The sequence below is a fragment of the Megalobrama amblycephala genome, linkage group LG4, assembly GCF_018812025.1.
Source record: "Megalobrama amblycephala isolate DHTTF-2021 linkage group LG4, ASM1881202v1, whole genome shotgun sequence".
NCBI classification, from domain to species: domain Eukaryota; kingdom Metazoa; phylum Chordata; class Actinopteri; order Cypriniformes; family Xenocyprididae; genus Megalobrama; species Megalobrama amblycephala.
In genome coordinates, this window is record NC_063047.1 from 11,410,901 (window position 1) to 11,436,063 (window position 25,163).

General features: G+C 37.2%; 2 protein-coding genes across 7 annotated transcripts in view; one reads left to right on the forward strand and one right to left on the reverse strand.

Moving 5' to 3' along the window:
- The first annotated feature begins 157 nt into the window (after positions 1–157).
- Positions 158–4,095, forward strand: rhbdd3 (rhomboid domain containing 3). Its single transcript, XM_048187515.1, has 5 exons — positions 158–637; positions 715–1,098; positions 1,844–1,973; positions 2,414–2,626; positions 3,505–4,095. The coding sequence occupies exons 1-5, from the start codon at positions 475–477 to the stop codon at positions 3,668–3,670; spliced, it is 1,056 nt and encodes a 351-aa protein (XP_048043472.1). The 5' UTR covers positions 158–474; the 3' UTR covers positions 3,671–4,095.
- A 37-nt stretch (positions 4,096–4,132) lies between these two features.
- Positions 4,133–25,163, reverse strand: part of emid1 (EMI domain containing 1) — a 74,583-nt gene continuing 53,552 nt past the window's right edge. The window contains exons 7-18 of one of the 6 annotated variants that reach the window (XR_007184525.1): positions 20,695–20,739; positions 17,939–18,037; positions 14,486–14,581; positions 11,815–11,904; positions 10,589–10,641; positions 10,448–10,510; positions 10,319–10,363; positions 10,128–10,172; positions 9,914–9,925; positions 7,180–7,264; positions 6,883–6,973; positions 5,546–5,564 (exon numbers count right to left, since the gene is read on the reverse strand). Coding sequence is in view for 3 of the 6 variants with exons in the window: in XM_048187512.1 (XP_048043469.1) it covers positions 5,428–5,564; positions 7,180–7,264; positions 9,914–9,925; positions 10,128–10,172; positions 10,319–10,363; positions 10,448–10,510; positions 10,589–10,641; positions 11,815–11,904; positions 14,486–14,581; positions 17,939–18,037; positions 20,695–20,739 (770 nt within the window). In the remaining 3 variants the exon portion in view is untranslated. Of the gene's footprint in view, positions 5,565–6,882; positions 9,926–10,127; positions 10,173–10,318; positions 10,364–10,447; positions 10,511–10,588; positions 10,642–11,814; positions 11,905–14,485; positions 14,582–17,938; positions 18,038–20,694; positions 20,740–25,163 lie in introns of all 6 variants that reach the window. The other 5 variants (XM_048187512.1, XR_007184526.1, XM_048187513.1 and 2 more) reach the window with 5 other exon arrangements.

Genomic DNA, 25,163 nt, shown 5'->3' on the forward strand with positions numbered 1-25,163 from the left:
GTAATTTTTAACATACTGTTTGCCTGATTATCTTTACAATTAAGTCAATCCATTATTAAACTATATAAAATATATTTAACAACATATTATTCCACAAATATGAATCCCTCAAAACGTTTTACAAAACATATTCGCAGACTCCCACAAATGCGCTTGTCCGAAAGAGGAAGTTATTCGCTGTCAAAATAAAAGGGTTGGCAAATGACATTGGTATTGGTGTAGTTTGGTTTTATGTGTTTATAATTTAACAATTATTTAAAAAAAAAAAAAAGATTTTTGTGCACCTCGTAATAGGTACACTGTTTCGTTGAAGTATTTGTAAAACAGACCTCAAGGTGCTAGCGTCGTAAACTGGCAGTGAAGTGCAACTGGAAACATGAAAACATGATACCACCTGCCATAAGCAAACATCTAGATCGATATTTGTAATGATAGCAACCCATCAGGTAACGTTAATGCGTTTTTCAGTTTACAATGCTTGATCATCTTTTTTCGACATGGATGTGGTTTGGATCAAACCGGCCAGGATATTGTAGTGGAACATTTTTAATAGTCATATTAATTTTGTCGACTTGGCTCTGTGGTATTCATGCCAGTCTAAGTTTAGGACCAGGCGGGGAATTTCCTGGATTTTATGGTAAGCAATACACCAATGTATAAGACTGTGATTTATATTGTAGGTGTTCAGTTCCCAATGTTTCTTGTTCATTGCAGATTTTATCTTTTACGTCTTCAGTAATGAGGAGTTGGCCTCATTTCTCTACAACATCACCCTGCTGCTGTGGGTCGGACCCTGTCAGGAGAGGAGATGGGGCACTTTTGTCTTCCTAGCTCTCTCCTTTATCTCCAGTGTGCTCCTTCCACCTATTTATGCCCTATTTCTCTTTGTTACCGGGGATGAAGCCAGCAGGGTTAGTGGATACTCAGCAACCCACCTTGCCCTGCTCACAGCTCAGTGTCGGCAGGTGAAGCAGAAAAGGGTCCTGCGCTTTGTTCCTGTCTGGTTCTTGCCTTGGCTCGTCTTGCTCCTCGACATCTTTCTGCTTCCCAGTGCTCCAGGCCTGCTGCATTTCTATGCCATTTGCCTGGGGCTCAACTGTATCCTTTAAACCAGTTTTGTCCTCATCCCTTTTGTCTCAAAGACTCCTGATGTCCAAAACAATATTCAAAGGCCTCCCCAATATAGGCTATTTCTGATATAAGATATTTCCAGTATTTCTGCTGTATTATGACAAAGCTGCATGTTTTCAAACTTTTTTTATTAACAGAATTTAGTCCACCCAAAAATGAAAAATGTCATCATTTATTCACCCTCATGTCATTCCATGTCATTCATTTTGAAGAATATATAGTTTATGACCAAGTTTTGGTTCCCATTGACTTCCATTGTATTTTTTGACAATATAGCAGAATTCAATGGGAACTGAAACCAAAACTGTTTAGTTACCAAATTCTTCAACTTATCTTCTTTTGTGTTCAACAGAAGAAAGTCATACAGGTTTGGAACAACATGAGGTTGAGTAAATGATGACAGAATTTTCATTTTTGGTGAATTATTCATTTAATATATCAATAATACTAGCAATTAATTTTTTGACTCCAGATGCTTCAAGAATTAGCTTCAGTAAAAGTTATATATACATAATTATATGTTTTTTATCTTTTTCATTGAGATTAGAGTTACATTATTTTAATATAGTAATATTAATCCATTCATTAAATAATTTTAGTCATCCTGCAGCCCCCTTGCATGTTTGCAGAGGCCTCCTGGTTTAGAACTAATGCTTTACACTGATATAATTTTGTGGTCTTTATACATTTTTGCCCTTAATAAATTATACAGACAATAATGAGTTTATTGAAATGCTGGAGCAGATAGAGAGACTGGGTGCATGTGCCTGCTTGCCAAAATGGGCCTACATCCCTGTTACCTCTCATCCACACTTGCCAGTTTACCACAACACCTCAATAAGGTTATGAGAACTTTCTGCTAATATTTCCCATTTGTTTTTACTTAAAGGGATAGTTCACCCAAAAATGAAAATTCTGTCATCATTTACTCCCCCTCAAGTTGTTCCAAACCTGAATAAATTTCTTTGTTCTGCGGAACTCAAAGGAAGATATTTGGAAGAATGTTTGTAACCAAGCAGATCACGCCCCCCATTGACTACCATAGTATTTTTCAAAAAAAAAAAAAGAAGAAAAAAAAAGTGGGGTGAGTGAGATCTGCTTGGTTACAAACATTCTTCCAAATATCTTCCTTTGTGTTCAGTAGAACAAAAATGTATACATGTTTGGAACAACTTGAGGGGGAGTAAATGATGACAGAATTTACATTTTTGGGTGAACTATCCCTTTAAATCATGTCATGTAACTAGAAGAATTAATAAGATCTATTATTATTCTGTAATAGACCAGAGCCTTCAACCAGTAGGTCCCAGTTGGAAGATCATTCGGCATGGCAGCATTCTGTGTCAGAGTGGCATCACGAGCCTTTGCTGGCAACAGATTCACAGTTGTTAGAGGAGCAGATGCTGAGAGCGGGGATATTAGCATCACTCCACGACGCACCTGAGGGCGCAGCGGACAAAGTGGAAGTACCCAAGTCCTCAGTCTCCTCATTACGGTTAGTTCATGGTGTAAATAGGTGTTTCTTCATCTATAGTGATATCTAAATGCTTAAAGGGTTAGTTCAACCAAAAATGATAATTCTGTCATTTATTACTTACCCTCATGCCGTTCCACACCCGTAAGGCCTTCATTAATCTTCGGAACACAAATTAAGATATTTTAGTCCAAATCCGATGGCTCCGTGAGGCCTGCATAGGGAGCAATGACACTTCCTCTCTCAAGATCCATAAAGGTACTAAAAACGTATTTAAATCAGTTCATGTGAGTACAGTGGTTCAATATTAATATTATAAAGCGACGAGAATATTTTTTGTGCGCCAAAAAAACTAAATAACGACTTATTTAGTGATGGCCGATTTCAAAACACTGCTTCAGGAAGCATCGGAGCACAAATGAATCAGTGTATTGTATCATGATTCAGATCGAGTGTCAAACTGTCAACAGCTGAAATCACTTTGGCGATCCGAACAGCAGATTCAATACACTGGTTCATTTGTGCTCCGATGCTTCATGAAGCAGTGTTTTGAAATCGGCCATCACTAAATAAGTCGTTATTTTGTTTTTTTTGGTGCACCAAAAATATTCTCATCGCTTTATAATATTAATATTGAACCACTGTACTCACATGAACCGATTTAAATATGTTTTTAGTAGCTTTATGGATCTGGAGAGAGGAAGTGTTTTTGCTTCCTATGGAGGCCTCACTCAGCCATCGGATTTCAACTAAAATATCTTAATTTGTGTTCTGAAGATTAACAAAGGTCTTACAGGTGTGGAACGGCATGAGGGTGAGTAATAAATGACAGAACTTTCATTTTTGGGTGAAATAACCCTTTAAGTTCATGCTATGCATCTGGTCTTCTGTACTTTCAGGTTGCAACAGCTGGAGAAGATGGGCTTCCCCACAGAGAAAGCTGTTGTGGCTCTGGCCGCTACAGGGCAGTTGGATGGAGCGATCTCTCTGCTAATTGATGATCAGATTGGGGAGGAGGCTGTGGTCATTTCTAAAGGGAAGAAGTCATCATCATCATCGTCATAGCTCAGGGATACTGTTTCAAATTGAAGCTGTCCTATAGCACTGCCCTAGTGTAATTCCATTACTTAAGCAAAGCATCAATCTTCACGGTGAACTGTTACTTTGTATTTACTACTTCATGACTTTTGGGTGTGCAGGAAAAAAATCCAGTGGATTATGGGTGGTTTGGAAAATGTATTATTTATATTATGGTGTTGGCAGCTTTTATGATTTAAGTTAAGTAATGGAAACACATACTCTCAATATATCCCAGTGGATGAGACATGGACGTTCCAAACTTCTCCACGGACACGGTGTCATTAAATCCACATTATTAGATTGTCAGGCCAGGAGAGTCATGTGCATATGTCAGTATTTAAGTCCTATTTTAGTCAAGTTTTTTTGGCTACAGAGTATTCTTTATTAAAATATTTCCAAACTTTCAGGAAGTATTCAGTATTGATAAAAAAATTAAAAAAACATGGATTGTCTAAAAAAGAAACACAACAGTTTATTTCGTTTTAACACCAATTGGTAAGACAAATTCACACAACAAGGCTAGAAATGGAAAAATACAGGTGACGTTACATGAATTGGTATACAGAATAAGGAAAACATCAATTGCTAATAATCATCTATAAATAATTAATACAACAATATTTATATAGGAATACAAAGACATGAAAAAGTATTGAGGAAGGAAACCAGTCCTATGCATGTGCATGTAACTGTGATGGAAAGACATGCATGAAACACAAAAACAGAATTCAAGTTAAATGAGTAGTTTCCCCACTTCCCCTTGTGCTCCAGTTAGATCTTAATTAGTTCATGGTCCTCTAGCTCATACAGTTGCACTTTTTTTTATTTTATGATTACTTAATAATTGTCTTGAACTAGAGGAGAATCCTAAAATTGAAATTCAGAACCACTTAAACTCATGCTCCTCACAGGCATGTTTTAACAAAAGATTTTATAAACATTTGTTTTCACCAATTCAAATCTAGTTACAGCTTTAATCCATTTCAAAAGGAAGAGGAAACCCAAAGCCATTTTCTCTTAAAACTGAATTGTCTATTAAAGTTTATAAACATTTATGTCCTTCAATTCTCCTTTCTCTTTGAAAATCAAGGTGATTCTCTATCTACATAGTGCATTTAATCCAAGGAACAGAATATGAAATCAGTTTTTATCATTGGGGAAAGTGTGGTGTTTGGCTGAATAGCAGAATCGTTATGTGCATTTTCCTCATACAGTACATTTGCTGAAGTTACTATGAGGTCCTAACAGCAGCTGGAAAAACGAATAATATGGTTTGACGCTCTCCATAAAACCTTCATCTTCTCCATCATATATGCCATCAGGTTTTGTACCCTTCTTGCCCACAATTATACAAGCACCAATACTGTTTCTCTATATCGTGTTCTAAAACATGTTTATTTTTTCATGTGAAACGAGCATCAAACAAAAAGTTGAGAAATTCCTTCTGAGACTGATTGTGTTCATTTGGTTATGTCATAAGAGTGACACAACATGACAGCAAACAACAATAATTTGCCAGAGGAGAGGTGCTAGGAACCTCTGGAGTCCCATTAGAGGTGGTTAATTTATACAGCACCATTTGGTCTTCCCTGAGGGTTCTGGATTAACTGGAATATTCCAAAGCGGTTGGATCTGTGATATGTAATATGCATGTGTTTCAGGGGACTTGTTGCCAGTTCAGCTGATTTACGGATAATGGAATCGAGATGGAAACAATGGCTTCACTCTTTGGAGTATGCAGACTACTTCCCTCGAACCTTGGTCTCAGCAGTGATTAAGGGAGAGTTGACCCGCAAAGATGACATTCTTGCCCTCTTAATCCGGTAGACGTCTGGAGATGGTGTGCCAAAGAGGCCATCTCCTGACCCTACATCTGGTTCTGTTGAAGGAAGAGAGAGTTAACGCTGCTAAGTTCTAATCTGTTACTCTAAATACTTTTTAATGTGGCTGGTGTCAGAAAACTGACTAATAATAGTTAGATGATTCAGTTCATTCTAAGAGAGGTGGCATACAGTATGTTATGGAGTTCACGGTTATACCATATCAAGATGAAGAAAGGTGGCAACAGGACTCCAGACTGTTGCAAAAAATAATTGTTACAATAAATTAAAGTCTAGTAACTATTAGCGATAGTCACGAAAACATCTTTGAGAAGATGTGTAAAAGAATTACTTCTTTATAGTGTTTGAGCATTAAATATATATATATATATATATATATATATATATATATATACACAATACTTATATAATACTTGTATATATATTATATAATAAAATATTTTTAAATATTACTTCTTATTGTTTAGCACAGTAAGTTCCATTAGTAAGTCTTAATCAATTGTAAAGGAAACTTAAAACCTTTTTTTGTAAAATTAAGAAATGTATTCTAAAAATAATTCTAATATACTTTAAAAAATATTATCACATGCTTTGGATCAACTGTAAGGGAAATTTTTTTAAAACAACAAAATATTCTTACAAAATGCACAAATATATGGCACAAATACAGTCATGATCACTAGAATGACAGCATCAAATCAGAAATAATTTATACTACATACAACTAAAAAACACCCTGGTTTATATAAATTAAAACTATTGAAAAATTAATAGCAGGAGTGATCATCTATATACTATAAACATCCTTTAATCAGCACAGAGCAGTGAAAGTGAACAACAACCTTTATCAAGCAATCCTTAATTTAACAAATAAGAAGTCTATTTAGGAACCAATTTCAACCTAGTCATTTTTGAGTCTGGAGCCCTGTGGTTTTACTGTGTTTTGGTGGGTAATGATGGGTCTCCAATCAGCTAAAGTGGTTACAATTTTGTACTAGTAATTCAAAGGATGTTGGTTCAAACTTCAGAAGGGGTGGTTCATGAACTGGTGTTTTACTGCGGTTCTCATCATCACACTGCATGCTTGAAAGAGGCACTGAATCCAGGCTGTTGCACGGGTCTGTCTCCATAGTAAAAATCACTAGGATGGGAAAGCATCTAATAAATACCTAGTGGTTGTGTGGCATTATACAGAAAATCAACATAGTGAGAGGTCTAGTAACTGGGAAATACTGCTGGAGTCTGGCCCTGGATGTCTTTTTTTGGATTCAAACAATCCTTCCTGTGAGCTGATCTTCTAACTGGCCAGGAGATGGCAGTAGATTGACTTGCTAGACGAGGGGAGGCGGGCATTACCTGGCCAGATGATCGCCTCCAGCAGCTGCACCCTGCGAGCCAGCAGCTCTAAGTCAGCCTGCAAGTCTTGGAACTTCTTCAAATTAAAGTCCTATCAAAAATCAAAAGTTTTGAAAGAATGGTGGGGGGTGGGCTCATGGATGGCAGGTGGAGTACTTGGCCCCTGTCCTCCACCACACTTTGCTCCTCGCTCGCTTTCCAAAAGTGTTGTGGGGTAAAAGATGCACTGAAGTCTCTGACCCCTGGTCCTAAGTCCTTTTAAAACGGACCTAAACCTACTTCTGGCCTCTTACTCACCATGGATACCGATCATAGTCTCGAGGATTAAAACCCTCTCGGCTAAGATCTTCAGGGCCTCGCGGATTTGGTGTATCCCATCCCCCTGTGGAGATAGATACAGCCGTCAAGGTATTGGGCACAAGCCAAACAAAAGCGCTCGCCAAGATGCAAAGTCATTCTGTTAATCAATTACATTAATCTCAATCCATTACCGTAGTTAGCGGGTTAAGTTCTCAGCTCCATTCACTACGAAACTCCAGTTAACTACACATCAGATTTAGCTCTGCCTGTCTTATTTCATTCTTTTCTTCTGTGGCCATGCCATAAGTCTTGACAAAAGAGCATGCACTTTTTTTTCTTCAGGCCAGGCCAAAGGCTCCTTAGAGCAAATCAAGACCAAATGTTCAATCGTTTTAGATTTGAACATGCATTTAACATTCCCAGCACACTCAGACTATGTTACTGAAAAAAAAAAAAACATGAGGTGAGCAGCTTTGTTCAAACTAAAGAAATATTGGAGTCATCTGGACCATTTTTGTACTCAGTTGACTATGCACACATTTCTTTAGTCTTTAGTCTGCTCATCTCAAGGTAAAAGATGCTCTTACACCAAAGCCACTTTCATTAGCTTACACTGAAGAAATATCAAATACAGATGTCCAATGAGAGTAAATCATTTCCACATAATACATATAAAAGTCTGACCTTCAAGTTCATGGAATTAAGGTTGGGTATCAATACAAATTTTTCCGATTTGGTCCAAATCTGATTCATTCACGTGGTATGTTTTTGATTCACTAAAAAGAGCCGTCTCATAGGAGTCAGGCTACGCTAGTCACACTGTATGTTTTGGATTCACTAAACATAAAGATTGTGATTCACACACAATATAATGGGTTCACTTGTTGTTATTTGTTCAACTAGTCACGTTGTGCGTAACTAGCCTTACGTTTTTCACATGAGGTCAATTCAATAGAAAGATGTTTCTTTTTATTGCTTCATATACTGTCAACAACTCAGCAAAAATATAACTGCGTCATTGAAAAGTGGAGCATTAAACACGGACAGAGAGAACCTTCCATCTTATGTACATTACTAAAACATTAATCGGAAAATCAATATTTTTTACCCAGCCCTACATGGAATCACTACACGTGCACATCTGATCTAACAGATAAACTTTGTGCTATTTTACAAAAAAAAATCTGTTGAAATACTTAGTTATGTGGCTTTGGTAGGCAATTGTTGAACAGTGTAAAGAAAATGGTCACATAACGTACATTCTACCCAACAGTCCCAAGCTCAAGCACATGTTAGAAAAACAGTGTTATTGATGAAGTCAGGAAAGAGTTATGTATGTAAGGCTTATGTAAAAGTTAGTGCCTGTGAGAGCAGGAGGTAGTTCATCTAGCCAAATAAAACAGCAAACAATATATAATATTATTTCTTGAAAAAAATACCATAATCATTAAGAGATGTAAGTATGGCTATGGTCCAGAATCTTTCCCCACGGTACTATATGAGTGCTAGGCCTCACAATGATAAATGTGAAGAGATTAATCTTCAGATAGTTGTATGGTCTTTGTACATAATGTATACATCTCTAAGGAGTCTAGATACAGCATCTTCAGGATTTAATCGAATTATCTGTCTTATGATTAATAACACACAAATGGCCCACATCTTCTGGGATCGGCAGGCCATGCGGAAAACCATACATCAACATGTGAACTAAGACTATTCAGTATAGCAAGCCTTTCACTATGGATTGAGTGTGAGAGCGTAATGCAATTAAACAGAACGTTTGTTTGACTATTAATCGCTCAATGCTGCTAAACTCAAAATCGAATGGTTAGATGTTAGTTGTGTAAGCAAAAAGCAAGATCACAAGCAGAGTAATGAGATGGGAACATGCAGCAATGCACTGTGGGACAATGAACAATAGCTGTATCGATCTACACGTCCATCCACACACCAAATCCCTGCAAATGCTAAAATGGAGCATATACACAACACACATCTTTCAGCCGTGCAAATACTTTTTTACCCCCCTTTCTAGCAGTTTGGTTGCTAAACCCTGATTAATTATTTTGCAATGGTATACACACAAAAGATGTATCAATAATTCAATGTTTCCTCTCTGTCGTGACAGCACAAAGCAAAGAGTTAACTTCTCTGTGTGTTGGGTATGTAAAAGGCAGCCATGGAGACAGTAACGGAAAGGAATCAGCTTTAGAGGACAGGGGAAACACTCAAGACAGCCCCAACCACCAACCAATCAAAATCCACAACATTAACAACATAATTGCACATTCTGAAGAGATGCCCTTGTATTCTAATCTGAGACTGGATCAGAATCCCCTAAACCCCCTTTAGACTGTAAAACTCGTCTCAAATCAGTCATAAAGGGCAACCTCTTATTCAAAAACATATAGAAACAATATCAGTGCACACAAAACCGAGACATATAATGTGCTAACAGTGAGTACTGTAAGTAAGCAATGAACAGCATTTGTGGAGCAAATCCTTTCAGTGGAGTTTCCATTCATGTGTAATTTTGCCTATTTTTCTGATAATTTTCCATAAATTCAGGATGAGAGAGACAATCTGCTCTCCTTTTTCATGATGAAAATTCCACTGATGGATTTAATGTGATTGCTGATGTTAAAACACAGATGAACGGCAGGATGAGCAATGAAATCCTAAAAACAGGAACGACAAAAACGTCACAGCAAATGTCAAAATCTCTTACGTTCAAATCGCTCTAGAACAACGATAAGCAGGCATAAGGAAAGAGATTATTGCTGCATTAAAAAATCAATGCATTTAAACAGCTCTTAAGTGCATGACTGACATTTTCCCTGCATTCATGAGCTCAGGGACTGATCATTTCTCTCCCTCCTGTAAAGGTTTTGCATAAACGGGAGTGAATGTGTGTCAAACAGGGCTCCTATGGCTTGTCTTACCGGAAGACCTTTCTCCCCTGGCTCTCCTTTAGGTCCCGGCTCTCCCTAGGAAGAAAAAGTGTGAATATTGATCTAAATTTCAGCCTGTTTCTTACACAAAGTTACTGTACGGCTTCAGAAGGCTTGTGACAAGTCGAATGGACTACTCTTATAGTGCTATTTTTCAATGAGGTAGGAGGTGGGCATCTTACCGTCTCTCCTTTGAATCCTCTCTCTCCTGGATATCCAAGAGGTCCCTGTGGAATTACATTAAGGATGAGAAATGCACAGTATATACAGAAAGTGTTGCATTCTGGGGAGGTTTAAGGTTGTGCACTCACTCTTTCTCCTCGTTCTCCCTTTGGACCCACCGGGCCTTGCAAACCAGGAACTCCTGGCTTTCCCTGATTACATGAGAAAAAGATGACACATTAGTACACACATTCAAATAAGGGTTATTTCCTTATCGACCATAAACCTACAGACTGTCCCATAGGGCCTGGTGGTCCAGAGGGTCCGATTGGTCCTGGAGGACCTACAAAAGAGAGAATTAACATATCTGAATAAATCCCGTCATGATCTAATTTTATTTCATTTGACCAAGGCATTTGCCTTGCAAATGCAGCTCGAAACAACACAAAACATTATGATGCCCAGTGTTATACTGAAATGATAGAATGATGATTAAAAAAACTGCCCATTTGGGCAAAATCAAATTGTTTCAGGGCTACTTCAAGCATAAGTTGAATTTAGGGTTGTCAAAATGTAGGGTTGCCAATTGAAATTAGGGTTGTCAAAAGTGCCAGTGCTTGGGTACCAAGTTGGTACTAAAATTTTAAAAATGTGATGATACCAGCATGTCTGAAGTACCCGCAGTACAAATTTTTAACTTGATCTCTTTAGAAACAATGTTTATTTATAAACATTTGAAGGCTACATGCTGTTTAAACCTATTGTTTACTTATAGTTATTAATAAAATAGTAAATAGTAAATAAAATAGTAAAATAGTTCCAACAGTTTTTGCTATGGTACCGAAATTGGTACAGAGAAATTTTACTGGTATTGGTATCGATGACTTTTGGTATCATGACAACCCTAACTGAAATATCACATTTGGGTCCAAATATACCCCATACTTCATAACACAGGTGGATACTTCTGTGGTAAAAACTCTTTTAACATAAAACAAGGATAACTGATAATTAAGACTAACTCAATAAAATAGTCTTGAAATTATGGATATATGACCATCTGAAATGTTAAATTCTAGTTGTAAATTCAGTGACATAACAATTACATTACATTACATAAGTGACATAACATTCATTGTTTTTAATCACATTGAAACAATAAGTAATTTAAGACAGGCCACAAATAATAGTGCAACTTTGAGTCCAGAGACATTTTTGTTGTGTGATATTTTTTAATATCCTGTTGCACTTAGCAGTGTGTGGAAAAGTAAAACTGTTATCTATGCAGATTTGATGACAATTTGGCTGTATTTTTAGGTAGCAAATATTTATACGTAAATGTCTTAAATTATATATTCCATATAATCACATATCAATGTGAATTTGGCCTAAAATCATTTCAAATCAGGCTTTTAAAAACTTAGTTTAGTTTAAACGTAGTAATCATCCATGGAATAAATGTCCAATAGTGAAAAATACCGTAAACAAAAAAAATAAATAATTAGGATTCACTGACCGGTGGGTCCAGGTGGACCTGGTGGTCCATGTGGAGGGGTCACTCGGAGGTCAGGGAAGTTGTTATGAAGGAGACTGTCTTTTTTCAGGCCTGTAATAGTATATAAAAATATATCTCCGTCAGAGTGACAGTGATCTGATGAAGAGTGTCATTATGGCTACTTACCTGTAGATGGCGATGTTTAAACAAAAATAAACAGTGATGTCATGTGTAGAAGGTTGTAAAATATTGGCGCACCATAAATTGTAAAATTGGCTTTGACATTTTGATGTGCTGGCTTTTTATTTTCTGCCACGAAAAGTAAATTAAATCACAAAAAATGACAGATAAAATTTCAAGCCAGTGGTTTTCTTTTGTACTCCGCCTAATGTTTTTTTTTTTGTCTCTTTCTCTTGTGTGGGCTTTATGTTCCCCTTCATTAATGACCCTCTGTCTGGAACCCTGACAATCAGAGCAGACATTTTATATATTTATAAAATCAAGCAATGAAACATACAAAAAATGCTATTGCTGTTTGTACATGCTCATTAATGTCTTGCTGAGACTTGCTTTGTTTATTTCCATTACTGGCACTTTAAAAAAATATTAATATTTTCATCTCTTTTTATTTTTATGTCACAGCTTTTGTTGTGTGCATTGTTGCTTTGGGAATATAGTATGCATCACAATCATGCAAGTAAAGTGCTCTGATAATACATTTTGTATAGTCTACTCAGTAGACAGAGTAAATGTTTTGTCTTGAAATTACAAAGGCAGATTCCCATCTCTCTCTCTCTCTTTCTCTGTCTGTCTGTCTGTCTCCCCCAGCAGGTGAGTTTTCTGCTGTAGTCTCGGTGGCTGCAAGGCATCCCTGAGCTCAGACCCAGACAGGAAACTCCAATAAAGACAGTGTTTTTCTATGGAAGCCCCTTGCAGACCCTTTAATTGTCCTGATGACTTTGAAGGTGGAATCATGGGAATAACAGCCTTAACTGAGTTATAAAGTTCTAAGGCCCCTAAATTTAAAATTTTCTAACTTTATGAGGTCTGGGCAGGCCTGTGTCTCCTTCAACAGAGAGCAGATATAAAACAGAGCTGAGGTGAAGAGTCAGTCCGCTACACGGGCCAGCCCTCTTTGAGAGTGACGACACACACACACTAAAATATTATTGCTTCTATTCTAAAACACTCCCCCGTGCTTAGAGTTTAACTGAGTGTAAGCCTCAAGACAGCACACATACACACACTTTTCCTGCTTTACCCTGCTGTTTTGGCTGTGCACATCTGGAAGTGGTTGAGTGACATCAGCAGCAGACAGACAGGTCTTTTTCCCAGCATGTGACTGTTGAGTCTAGCCTGCATTACCTCCTGAAACCTGCCATTTTACTCAACGGTGGGGAAGGAAAAGAGGGGCAATGAGAGAAGAGATGCCCTTAAGTTAGACTGATTCCTCAATCCATTCCTCTTTCTATTCATCCTCTTTTGACGCTTCCCATTTAATCAGGAAGTATCAGTGTAAAAACTATATGAATTTGACATGACTGTTCAGTGATTGGCTACTAATTAGGTTTAGACTTGCAGAACTGGCCTGTGCTCACAACTGAACCTGCTCCACATTGAGAGCACCTGACTACAGCATGTGCGTGTGTGTGTGTCTGTCCACATCCATCTGATTCTGCACTACAGCAATTTCCCTCACAACTCGATTCTAAAGGTGTGAAAAATCTGAAGAGCCACATGGGAGAGCGCAGCATACATAGTTCCTGAAGACAGACAGAGAAAGAGAGAGAGAGGCCGAGGGGTCCAAAAACAGCAAATGCGGGCAACTGTTACAGCTTTCTAGGATACTTGATTCTGATTGGTCAGTTGTGGCGTACTGCGGTCAAATATTTTTGTGTAATGACCACAAAACTGTATAACTGGCTGCCTTTCCAGGGAAATGATTTCTTACATAGCTGTGCTAGTTTTATGCCTCTCATATCACACCATGGTCTGTTTATGTTATATAATAATTTTTTTTCCGATATCTGAAAAGCAGCCATACACTAAAGCATAAAAGAAGTCTTTTATGCTCACAAAGGCTGCATTTATCTGATTGAAAATACAGGGAAAATGATAATATTATGAAATATTATTACAATTTGAAATATTTTAATATATTTTTAAAAATATAACTAGTTTATGTGATGGCAAAGCTAAATTTTCAGCATCATTACTCCAGTCTTCAGGGTCACATGATCCTTCAGAAATCATTCTAATGTATGATTTGGTGCTCAAGAAACATTTCTTATTATTGTCAATGTGAAAACAGTTGTGCTGCCTATCATTTTTGTGAAAACTGCGATATACTTTTTTCAGGATTTTTTTATTCATCAAAGAGTTCAAAAGAACAGCATTTATTTGAAAATAAAAAATAAAAATAGAATAGAAATATTTTGTAATATTATAAATGCCTTTGCTGTCACTTTTGATCAATTTAATGCAGTATTCATTTAAAAATAATCATCATTTTTTAATCAAACTTTTAAACGATAGCATAATAAGAGAGGAAAAGTACAATCAGTCAATCATTATTGCAAATGAAACCCCTTAGGGTGATACAAGACCACTTTACTTACAAGGTCCTTATCACCTTAATGACCGGATGACTGTACGTTATCTTTTAAGCCCCTTAAATGATTAGTACTCATACCAGCATCTTGTTCAGGTACAGGGGCTGGTGGGCCAGGGGGCCCGGGAAGCCCAGGGAGGCCCCTCTCTCCTGGGAGGCCCGGTGGTCCCTGTGGACCTATGGAGAAAAGGAGAAAACAAAAAAAAAGAGATGTATGAGAAAGCTTCAAACACACACACACACATACACACAAAGTGCTACATTTCAAGCCATCTTTCCCCTGAATAGTCAATTATAAGTCACTGTTGTCGTTCAACAAAAAGATAACAGAACGTATAGAGTGTTTTTGCACACTATGTTGAGCACCTACAGTATATGATAAAAGAATTCCAAGGAAGTTATGGGATGTTTAGCGTCCTAAAGGGAAGGAGAGGAAGTGAAAGAGAGCGCAGATTGAGGTAGAATGAGGTATTTAGTTTCGATACATGGCTGTTCTAGGAAAAGGGTTAATAAGAGGGGCAGGAGAGCAGCGTGTATTTGTGTGTGACTGTGTGTGTGGGCTGTAATTAACAGGAGGGGGTTCATAATGGCCATGTGCTGGACTCTAACAGGGAGAGCTGGGAAAACTCAAATAAACACTGCTAAATGCCGAAGCATATTAGCGACTCTGGTGTGTAATAAATTAAAACCTGGCTGGTGACTGCGCTGATTCATACAGCTCTCTTTCTGGACCTGTGTGTGTGTGTGTGTGTGTGTGTGTACCTACACAATATCCCTCCAGCTGGTTCCTTATTGCCTGTTAGTTTTGATTAAGCAGGGAAAAAATAAAGGAAAGACAAGCTACATGTCACGGCTGGTGTGTAAAAATATGTGATTGCAAAACAAGAGTTTCATCTGCCTGTCTTTGTTTCTTTCTCTATTCTTTTCTGTTCCTCTCCTCTTCTGTCCTCCAGACTCATCTCTGACATCCCTGCATGTCTCATCAGTCTCTCCTTTAGGTGTTTTAAAGGTGATGCAATACAAGAAAATGTTTACAAAGGTTATTTGGAAAAGAGGTTAGATGAGAAGTAGGATAAAATTCCTTTAATATGAGTTAACAGTTTTCTTTTCCTGAGGGGCAAATTCACTAAACAATTGTGTCATTTTTGCACATGGTATTGCAGTGCAAAAACCTGTTTCTTATTATTCACTAACCACCCACATTCCAGCTTAACCAGGTGCTAAATGTACTGAAATAGCACTGCACCATAAGTACTGTCAATCTATTCTCTGTAAACATGCCTCCTTTCTATGTAAATTAGGCATGTAAATTGGGCTTATTATTATCTCTGTATTACAATACAATACCATTAGAGAATGGGTCGATAAAACAATGTAGACAGCATGTGCAAATAAACAGCCTTAACAGTGGACAAAATTCATTAATGTCACAGCACAGGTCACATGTGGAGTCTCTGTTGCTTTTTGGAATGCTAATTGAGTGAATAACAGTTCATTGTGTGTACGTAAGAGCATCATGTAAAGAGGATGTCCTGTTTCCCTTCAACAGGAATTGCGTAGACCGGTATTCAGTCAAGAGTAAAAACAATCACAAAGACTCTCAATAGCCAAAAATATGATTTACATGATATATATTATACATGATATTTATATGATTTTATAAAACGGTTAGTTCCTGTCCTTGATTCTGATTGGTCAATAGCTGTGTTTTATTCACGATAAAACACGGCTATGGTCGCTTCACACAACAGTTCTGTGTATCACTACACAACACCCTTAGCAACCACTCTTAGCAACGTACACTGTATGTTCTCAACTGATATTGTTCAATGAAGCTTACTGTATCATGTAGAAGAGTATTGTGAGAAAAAGAAAAAGTTTATTACCTCCATTCAGATTTAGCTTTTTTTTTTTCAGGTCAGTCCTATGTTCATAGTAAAAAATCTGTTTAAATGTTCAATGTATTATCTTGTCCTTTTAAAAGTTAAGGGGTTTTCCCATGACTGACAGCACTAGTCAAGGCATTTGTCAGTTGCGTCTTGTTCCGTGTTCACAAAAATTCAGTCTTTTCAATATAAATGTCTTCGCTACTGACTGACACACTCATTAAGACAGTCTTTGCCGCCATCTAAAGGCATAATAATGTAACTTCTGTGGCTGTTCATGGTCAGGGATTATTTTTTTCCGGCGGAAAGAAGGCTTTTAGTGAAATTTACTTCATGAAAGTTGCATTGATACATATTTTTGGCTTTAATATTTGTATTGTGTGGTAACGTTTTATAAAAGCAATAAGGTACTCGAGGCTAGTGCTGTATCGTGAATAAGTCACGGCCGTAGGGGGTTGTTTGGCACGACGCGACTTATTCACGATACAGCACAGCCTCTCATACCTTATTGCTTACATATAATATTGAATATACAGTAATAGCTTTAACTGGTCTACATTTTTTCACAATTTTTACAATAACCTTTTTAGATTAATCAGTTCATTTTAAAAGTCATTTGGAGTGATAAATGAATTTTCAAAAATACAAATAATTAAAAATGCAAATAAGTCCATGTAGTCTCTCAATTACTATGAGGTCATAAAACTGCAAACAAAAGAATGATCAAAATGCTATTGAAAATAGTTTTCATATAAAAGTATAGCTCGTCACACCGCAGGACATGTCAACTACCATAAAGTATGTCATGTCAGTTACCTTGACGTTATTTTCCTCTAGATTTATCTTGCTTTATTTAAACATATCTCTTTTGAGAGAATACAGCAATCAGACACAGTTCATTGTGCATGACATGAAGGCGTAAAGAAAAAGGCAAATCCAAGAAAAACAATATGATGGCAAACATATGGAAGAAATAAGAATCAAGTATTGTATACATATCTCATGTTCACTTTAGATTGGATTCACATGGCTGAGGAGCCCCTCCATAGGACCTAGGGTCATTTAAAGCCCCTTCAGTCAGTCATGGCTCGGGTAAAAGACCCTTCATACCTGTGGCCATGTTTCAAATATTATAACAGTACTAAATTCTGTACTATCTTTGAGTCTTGGGGTAAGCGATACATATGTTAGTTCATGTGTGTGTGTGTGTGTGTGTGTGTGTATGTGTGTGTGTGTGTGTGTGTGTGTTTAGGCAAACCCTAGCACAGCACTACATGCTGTGAACAAAAAAGCACACATGTGGTCCAATCACAAATATTTTGGCAAGTGGACTTCGGGCTCAATGCTGACTCGTCAATGTCTTCATATAGTGCCTCTTATGGCAGAAAAGTCAGCATGATGAGAAACCACACTCTTGTAAGGCACAGGTCAGCACGTCTCTGTTTTAAATTAATACAATTATATAAACTGATGTATGAATACAGCTTTTGGGATTCTAAAACTAAGATTTTTTGAATGTGCCATTTCTGTGTTCCTCAATTGATCTGTACAGTAGACAACAACATGAGATGTGTTAAAAGGACATAGAGTGATTTCTGTGATCTCAGAATCTTGTGAAAGTGTTGTGGACTTGATTTGTTCAAAGTACCTGGAGGACCAGCTGTTCCTTTAGACCCTGGAGCCCCAGATGGACCTCTGGTACCCGCCTCTCCTTTGGGTCCTGGCAGACCTCGAGAACCTGGTTTACCTAGAGATACAGAGAACATGTGTAATGTGCAAGGTCTACAGAAGCATAAAACTGAACAGATAGTTACCAAATATGTCTGATTATTAGGTCGTTCTCTAACCTGAAGTTCTTTTTTTCAACCTCTCAGAGTGAGTAGACCCAGATTGTGCAAATTAATATACTTTACACTTCTTGAGCTTTGATGAAGACCTTCTTAAGGTGTGTTCACACATGAAATTCAGATCTCTTGGTTCTTTGGTTCGAACCAAAAAAGAAAATGAAACATTTAGTCCTGGTTCGCCTAGCGTTCAAACTATCATTTTTAACACAGATCCTAAAGATGCAAAAAAAACAGCTTTAATGAGATATACGGAACTTATTGAACATCCAAAACAATGCTGTGTGCTAGGCTAAATGCACTTTTTGTATGTGCGTACATATGATTGTATTTTTACCAGCTCAGTACTCATGAAGAGCTTATAAAATGTGTAAAGGAGTAAAAACAGTGACAGGAATTCCTTCGTTGCACACAAACAAAGATCTGCTGCAAGGAGATGGTGTTTCCGAAGCCTGTACTGAACTGTAATGGGAAATGTAGCTCCTATAACAAGGAAAAAACAGGTATGTTTGAGCATTCTCTACATTTTAGGGTCGCATCTTGTGACATCATGTCCTGTTTTTGGTTCGTTTACATGTCTATGGTCGGTGTTGCATTCATATTTCAGTCGATCCACACCAGAGTTCATTTGGAAGCTCCCCTTTTCAGGGGTCCCGGCCCGCTTGTTTGGTGCGCGTCAAGGTTCGGATAGCAACGTTTACACTTATTCAAATGAACCACCACACTAACAGAGCAATCGCACCAGAGTTCGTTTTAATAGAACCAAACCTGCCCAGTGTGAACACACCCTTAAAGGGATAGTTCACCCAAAAATTTTAACCCTTTCATGCATAAGTTTAAAATATTCAGACTGACCCCCAGGAGTGAGTTTTTTTAACGTGACCATTATTTTAGAACGTTTCCCCTTTTTGTTTCCATGGTGACGCGTCATGCTTGTCACATACATCACAAAAAAATTGCTTATGTCATCAACTATTTGATATTCTGATTCTCAAATATGTGTAAGTGAGTGTGTTTTGTCATTTAAAAACCTTTATAAATGATCTTGATCTAAAACACAAGACAGGTGCCGCCGTGTTTGTTTGCGCCGCAGTTCAGAGAGTCCTGTCATTTACAGCACATTAATTCATCAGTTTCTCCCGAAATACATGTAAGTAGCCGGTGAATTGGGAGAAGAATAGAGTAAACTTTATAGTTACATACACTATGTGTATCTGATATGAATAAAACACATCTCTGGCTCTGCGCCAGACAAAGCGCGAAAGCACAGTTTGAATCTAGCAGTTAAGTGACGTCACTGAACATTCTAAATCCCATATGTGGGATCGTACCGCTCAAAAGGTTAATTCTGCCATAATTTATTCACCGTCATGTCATTCCAAATAAACAAACAAACCTGAATGCCTTTATTCCTTCTGCAGAACACAAAATAAGACATTTTGAAAGTATTTTAACTGTTTAAGTCACTGGGCCCTATAATACACCCGGCGCAATGCGACGCAAGGCGCTGCGCAAGTGTGTTTGCTAGTTTGCGTCCGGCGCCGTTCGCGTTTTCCGTTCAGCGCCACGTCCTTAAATTAGTAAATGCATTTGCACCAGTTAGTGCGCCCATGGGTGTGCTGGTCTAAAAAAGAGGTGTGTTCAGGCGCATTGCCGGCGCATTGCTATTTTAAGGAGCTGAAAATAGACTGCGCCATAGACCAACTCAAACCTGATCTAAAGTCTAAAGTCAATGGCGCAATATTTTTTTGTTAGAGCGCATTGGTAGAAACTGCGCCTCTGGGCGCGTCCACAGTGCGCGTTGACTTTGCTTATTACACACAGGGATGCACATCACACAAACATGCCAAATATTAAAAACAAAAGGATTACAGTGTAAAAGAATATTATTGTGTAGGCTACATAAATATAAAAATGTCATGATGAATAGTCATTTCGTGTATTAGAATTAGGCTACCTATTTTCAATTCAGCCTATTACTACTTATAATGATGAACGAAATTGGCTAATTAATTGAACAATCGTGCCAATACACACACATATATATTAACTGACTCATCGCGTGTACGCCATGTAAATAGCAATCCGCCATGGCGCGAGCGCATATCGCTCTTAAAGGGAATGGAAGATGACACTCTGATTGGTTTATTGAACGTTCCGCCCATTACTCATTAAGAGAATAGGGACAACCCATTTCAAAAATGTGCCCCGGCGCACGGACTGTTTTTCCGTCGTTAAAATAGCAAAAGTGGATTTGGACACGCCCTGAGTGCACCTGCGCCGTGCGCTTTACACTTTGCGTTTAGATCGTTAAAATAGGGCCCACTGTCTCTGACGACTCTGTCTCTTTAAGAAGGTCTACATAATTTCCTGTTTTATGCACGTATTGATCAAGGGAAACCTTTTAGAAAGGTTCTGCCCAGTCCTTACAAACTAAATGCATGAATCAAGGTTGGGCAGCAGACCTCAACTGTAAGTTTGCAGGAGTGTGTATGTGTGTTTGAGAGTGTATTTTAGATTGAACCGAATAGTGAAAAGACTAAGGCATAAAATAACTCACCATCTTTACCAGGTAAGCCGTCCTGGCCTCTCTCGCCCTGTGGACCTGGGACAAACACACACAAATGTACAGTGAAACAGGAAGTACTAAAATGATTATCCAGCTCTTTTTAAAGCACTCTCTGCTCTAGTCTATAAAAACGTCAATCTTCTACACTAAAGTATCTTCCAGGCCTGTCATTGGAACAATCCCACAGCCTGATAAAAATCAGTGGATCTGTGAAGTGCCTGTTGGCAGACACAGTCTAAATAACACTGAGTTCATCATGTGAGATCATCATCTGTGACATCACTGCAGAGACAGGATTCCCAAAAGGAATAATTTATGAACTGATACATCAATATATTTACACAATCACTCATGTTATTCTCCCCTTGAAAGACTTGATGATAAAATAAAATCTCATGTTTCTCTCCCACCAAGCATCTGGCCATGAACACAACCACACCATTTCTGCTGCCGGAACATGGTAACTGTATTCAAGATAACGCACATCCAACAACCTGTTGTGTTACAAAAACCTGTTGTCCCCCCGAAGAGGACAACAAAAACTTTGTAGTTTAGATCTATATCAGCAACCAGCCAAGGAGAAAAAGGAGATGGAAATGTGAACTTCCTTGCCTTTCTCTTCTGGGATATCTTATGATAGACAACCCCACTGGACATGGAAAAAGCCCCACACAGATTAACATTCAGCTTCCCTGAAATCCTGATTGATGTGCACACTGTTAGACCTTGCTGTAGAAAAACAGCCAAATTCTGACAGTAAGAAACCATTTTCCATTAAAACAGTAAAATACTGTAGAAAACACTGAATTCTGGGTAATATAAAAAATAGCCTACAGGAATATACTGTGAGTTAACAATGCTCAAAGTCAACACTCAGAGGCTGTGTTCTAAATCACACCCTATACCCTCATTCACTATTCCCTACATTAGTTCACTAATATAGTCCACTTGACAGAGTAAGTGAATGAAAATAAGCGAGTGAATTCAGAAACTTTATGAACACCTGATAAGCAGAATCACTGAAGGACAGAGAAACAAGACCAGAAAAATGACATGAGCAGAAACACAAGAACTACAATTGACTTCAGTGTCAAACCAGTTTGACATTATTTTTTTCATACATGTACAGAAGTTCTTGTTGGGAAATAACAGATATGGATGTTGATGTTTTATTGAAAATAAAAATGTATTGAAGTTTGCTTTGTAATGAAGTGTCTGCTTTAGTTGGGCTCTTGACACTTTTACATTAGCTTTCTCTGGCTGCTGTAACTGAGTGTTTATAAAACACATTTGTTATGACAAGAAAAGGCCAAAATAAAGTTGATCAGGTGTTTGGCTGTTGATCATCTTGTTCTGTAATCATCTTGGACTTGTCTAATTCACTGATCTATTTCTGTGTCTAGTCTTTGATTTAAGGGGTATTTTATCTTTATTGATTGTACTATATCTGTGATTCAACAGCATATGAACAAACAACGTTTCAGTTATTTAGGAGAATATATAAGTCCTTATAATGTATAAAAAATTTTGAGCTCCTGCATAACTTGCACAGCAGAGACATCAACAATCAGAATATGAATCTCAACAATGGTGACATGCAAAAGTTTAATGTTGCAGTGCATGCTGGATGCCAGCATAGTACAAAACTCCCAGCATGCAAAGCGGAATGAATAAATTATGCACCTTTATTGCTACCACTGTTGAGATCTGTGTATTTCTAAATAATGCTGCAGCTGTTTTTAGTGCATAGCATTTAAAAATAAACTCTTTTTAGCTGATTGTTGTTGGAACTCTTGCTGTAGTTTCACAGTAGCAATAACAAAAAGTATTAGTCTGTTAATAACGTAACAATGGATAAAACGGTATGAATTCAGTGAATCAAGAGACTATGTGATGGTTATGTCTTCACCAACACATAACTAACAGCACTCAACAATTTTTCTCTCTATATTTGTTTCTGCCATAAATATATGAATAGTTTAAGCAGCCAGAGAAAAAAAACAAGATGTATTAAAAGGTCATGGGTAAAGAGCTCAACTAAAGCAAACGCTGATCTCCTCTTTGTAACATCAAACCAAACATTTTCACCAAAATATCAACATCTAAACTTCAGTTAATTCTCAATAAGATTTCTTTTGTAGAAATAAAGTTAATCTGGTCAGTAATAAGTGTAATAATGTGTAATGGCTGGAAGACAGTTGTAGTTTCTGCTCGTATTTAATCCGTTCTTGTTCCTCTTTTCAGTGGTTCTGCTTGTTAACAGCAGGTGTTCATCATTAATGCTCAATCATCACTTAAATATAAACTTAATTATCTCACTGCAATGCAGCGTCAATGTTACTTTTACTCTGTAGTGTGGACACTAGAGGATGTTCCTGTGGGGTTGAAAGGGTTAAAGGTGTAAGATAAAAAGACACACCCACAAAATGTAAGTTAACAGTTACAAACTGTTAGTTAAAAAACAGTTATGTATAACTTATGTATAATATTATAAACTAATAAGTAGTTTACTGTAAAATTGAGTTTTGCGGGTCACCACTGTGCTGAAGAGTAGAGCCTGTGCTTAGGTTCAGGAGAAGATCAAGAGACATTGGTGATATGCTGCATGTTGTTTTATTTAACAGATAGTGATTGTGTAGTTGCTGCTGCAGTGAAAATCTTTTTGTTTAAAATGTTTATATTGAACTCTAAAGAAACAAGTTCATAGTAATGATATTCTCATATTATTAACATATAATAAAAATTAGTTTGTAAATTTAAATGGCACTCTGACAATTTGAGGCAGTTGGTTCCTGCAAAAGAAATGAGGTAACACGAGTTTTAATTTAGTGCATGGTATCTTTACAGTAACATACTGTAGATTACAGTAAATTACTGGCAACAGCGTTGCCGGTATTTTACTGTAAAAAAGCCCGGCAAGGTCTAACAGTGCAGGAGAATAGGGTACGGCTTCGTGATCAGCTTGATCAAACTAACGCCCTACGCCAAGCATCCTGCTTCCCAATGACTGCTCACTTGAAAACAGGCTGGGCGAGCTAAGAGCCAGGAACACATCAGCAGGAAACCAGGGTCCGCACTACCTTCATTTTCACTCAAAGCTTGTTTTTTCTAAAACACACTGCTCTGGCACTGCACCACAGCTGAATTTACACTGTAAAATAAATTATATATTAGTGTTTATATATTTATGCTTTTAAGTTGTAAGTAGTAAAGTATAAATTGAATGAGATGAGATAAAAGATATAAATTAATACAAAGACAACATGTCTTATAGTTGTGTTGCTTGTTTGCAAATTAAAACTAACAAGTAAGTGTATTTACATTAGGCATGTAATGTAATACGTTTTAATATTACAACAATTGCTGCACTTTTATCATCATATGAAAGTATTATCATGTTATTGACATTACAAAATCAGACTGAAAAGAAACTTCAAATGTTGTCTTTTTAATAACAAGTTTAATAACTTTTTTTCAAATAACAAAATGAATCTTGAACATTTTAATACAATAAAATTTATGTATAGAGTAAACAAATGTTTCAAACAGATTACAATGCAAAAGAACAGAACAATAAAGAGCAATAATAAAGAACTGTTTTCAACCAATATCTAGAAATCTTTTCTGGTCTGGCATGTTTTAGTTCAGATTAAAATGTAAAAATGTATATGTGTACACAAATGTTTGAAAATAAATATGATTTGCTGTTCTTTGACAATTCAAAGTGAATAAAAAACTGGGTTATTCTGTTTTTCCATAAGTGTCACCTATTGTCAGAGAGTGAATTAAGGCCCGTTCACATCGAGAACGATAACTATAAAGGTATATATTATCAGCGTCCACACCAGAGGATGACATTGTTCTGTTTATTCTAAGCGCGTACATGTCTGTCATTTTAAATGCTCAAGCTCGTTACAGCAGGATGGATTCTGATTGGCTGTCAATGTTTTCATCGTTCATCAGCTGAATAAAATACTGAAAAGTGATTCCAACTATATAATTTCTCTGTGCCATTATCGTTGTGATAGCTGTGGTGTGAACTCTGCTATTCTTTTTTTTAAAAAGAATTTACGATTTTTGTTATCATTATCTTTATAGTTATCGTCCTTGGTGTGAACAGGCCTTTAGCATTTTCATTCAGCCTGTTATGCAGAATATACACAGTTATACTAATGCGCATTATAAAAATCTAAACAATTTGGATAATAAGGTACCTACAACTATTCACAGTATTTTAAAATGCCCACTATAACAATACTGTGCATGTTATTGCAATATACCTCATTACTAATATTACTATGTCTGATTTACATCAACTTTTTTGATTTCAGTTGGGCTAAAACAATAATTGTGCATTTTAGTGATGGCCCTGCACAGCACACACAGTTTAAGAGCTCCACACAAATGCTCATTCCTGCCATGGAAGCACCAGATTCACTTTCACTCTCTCCATCTGTCTA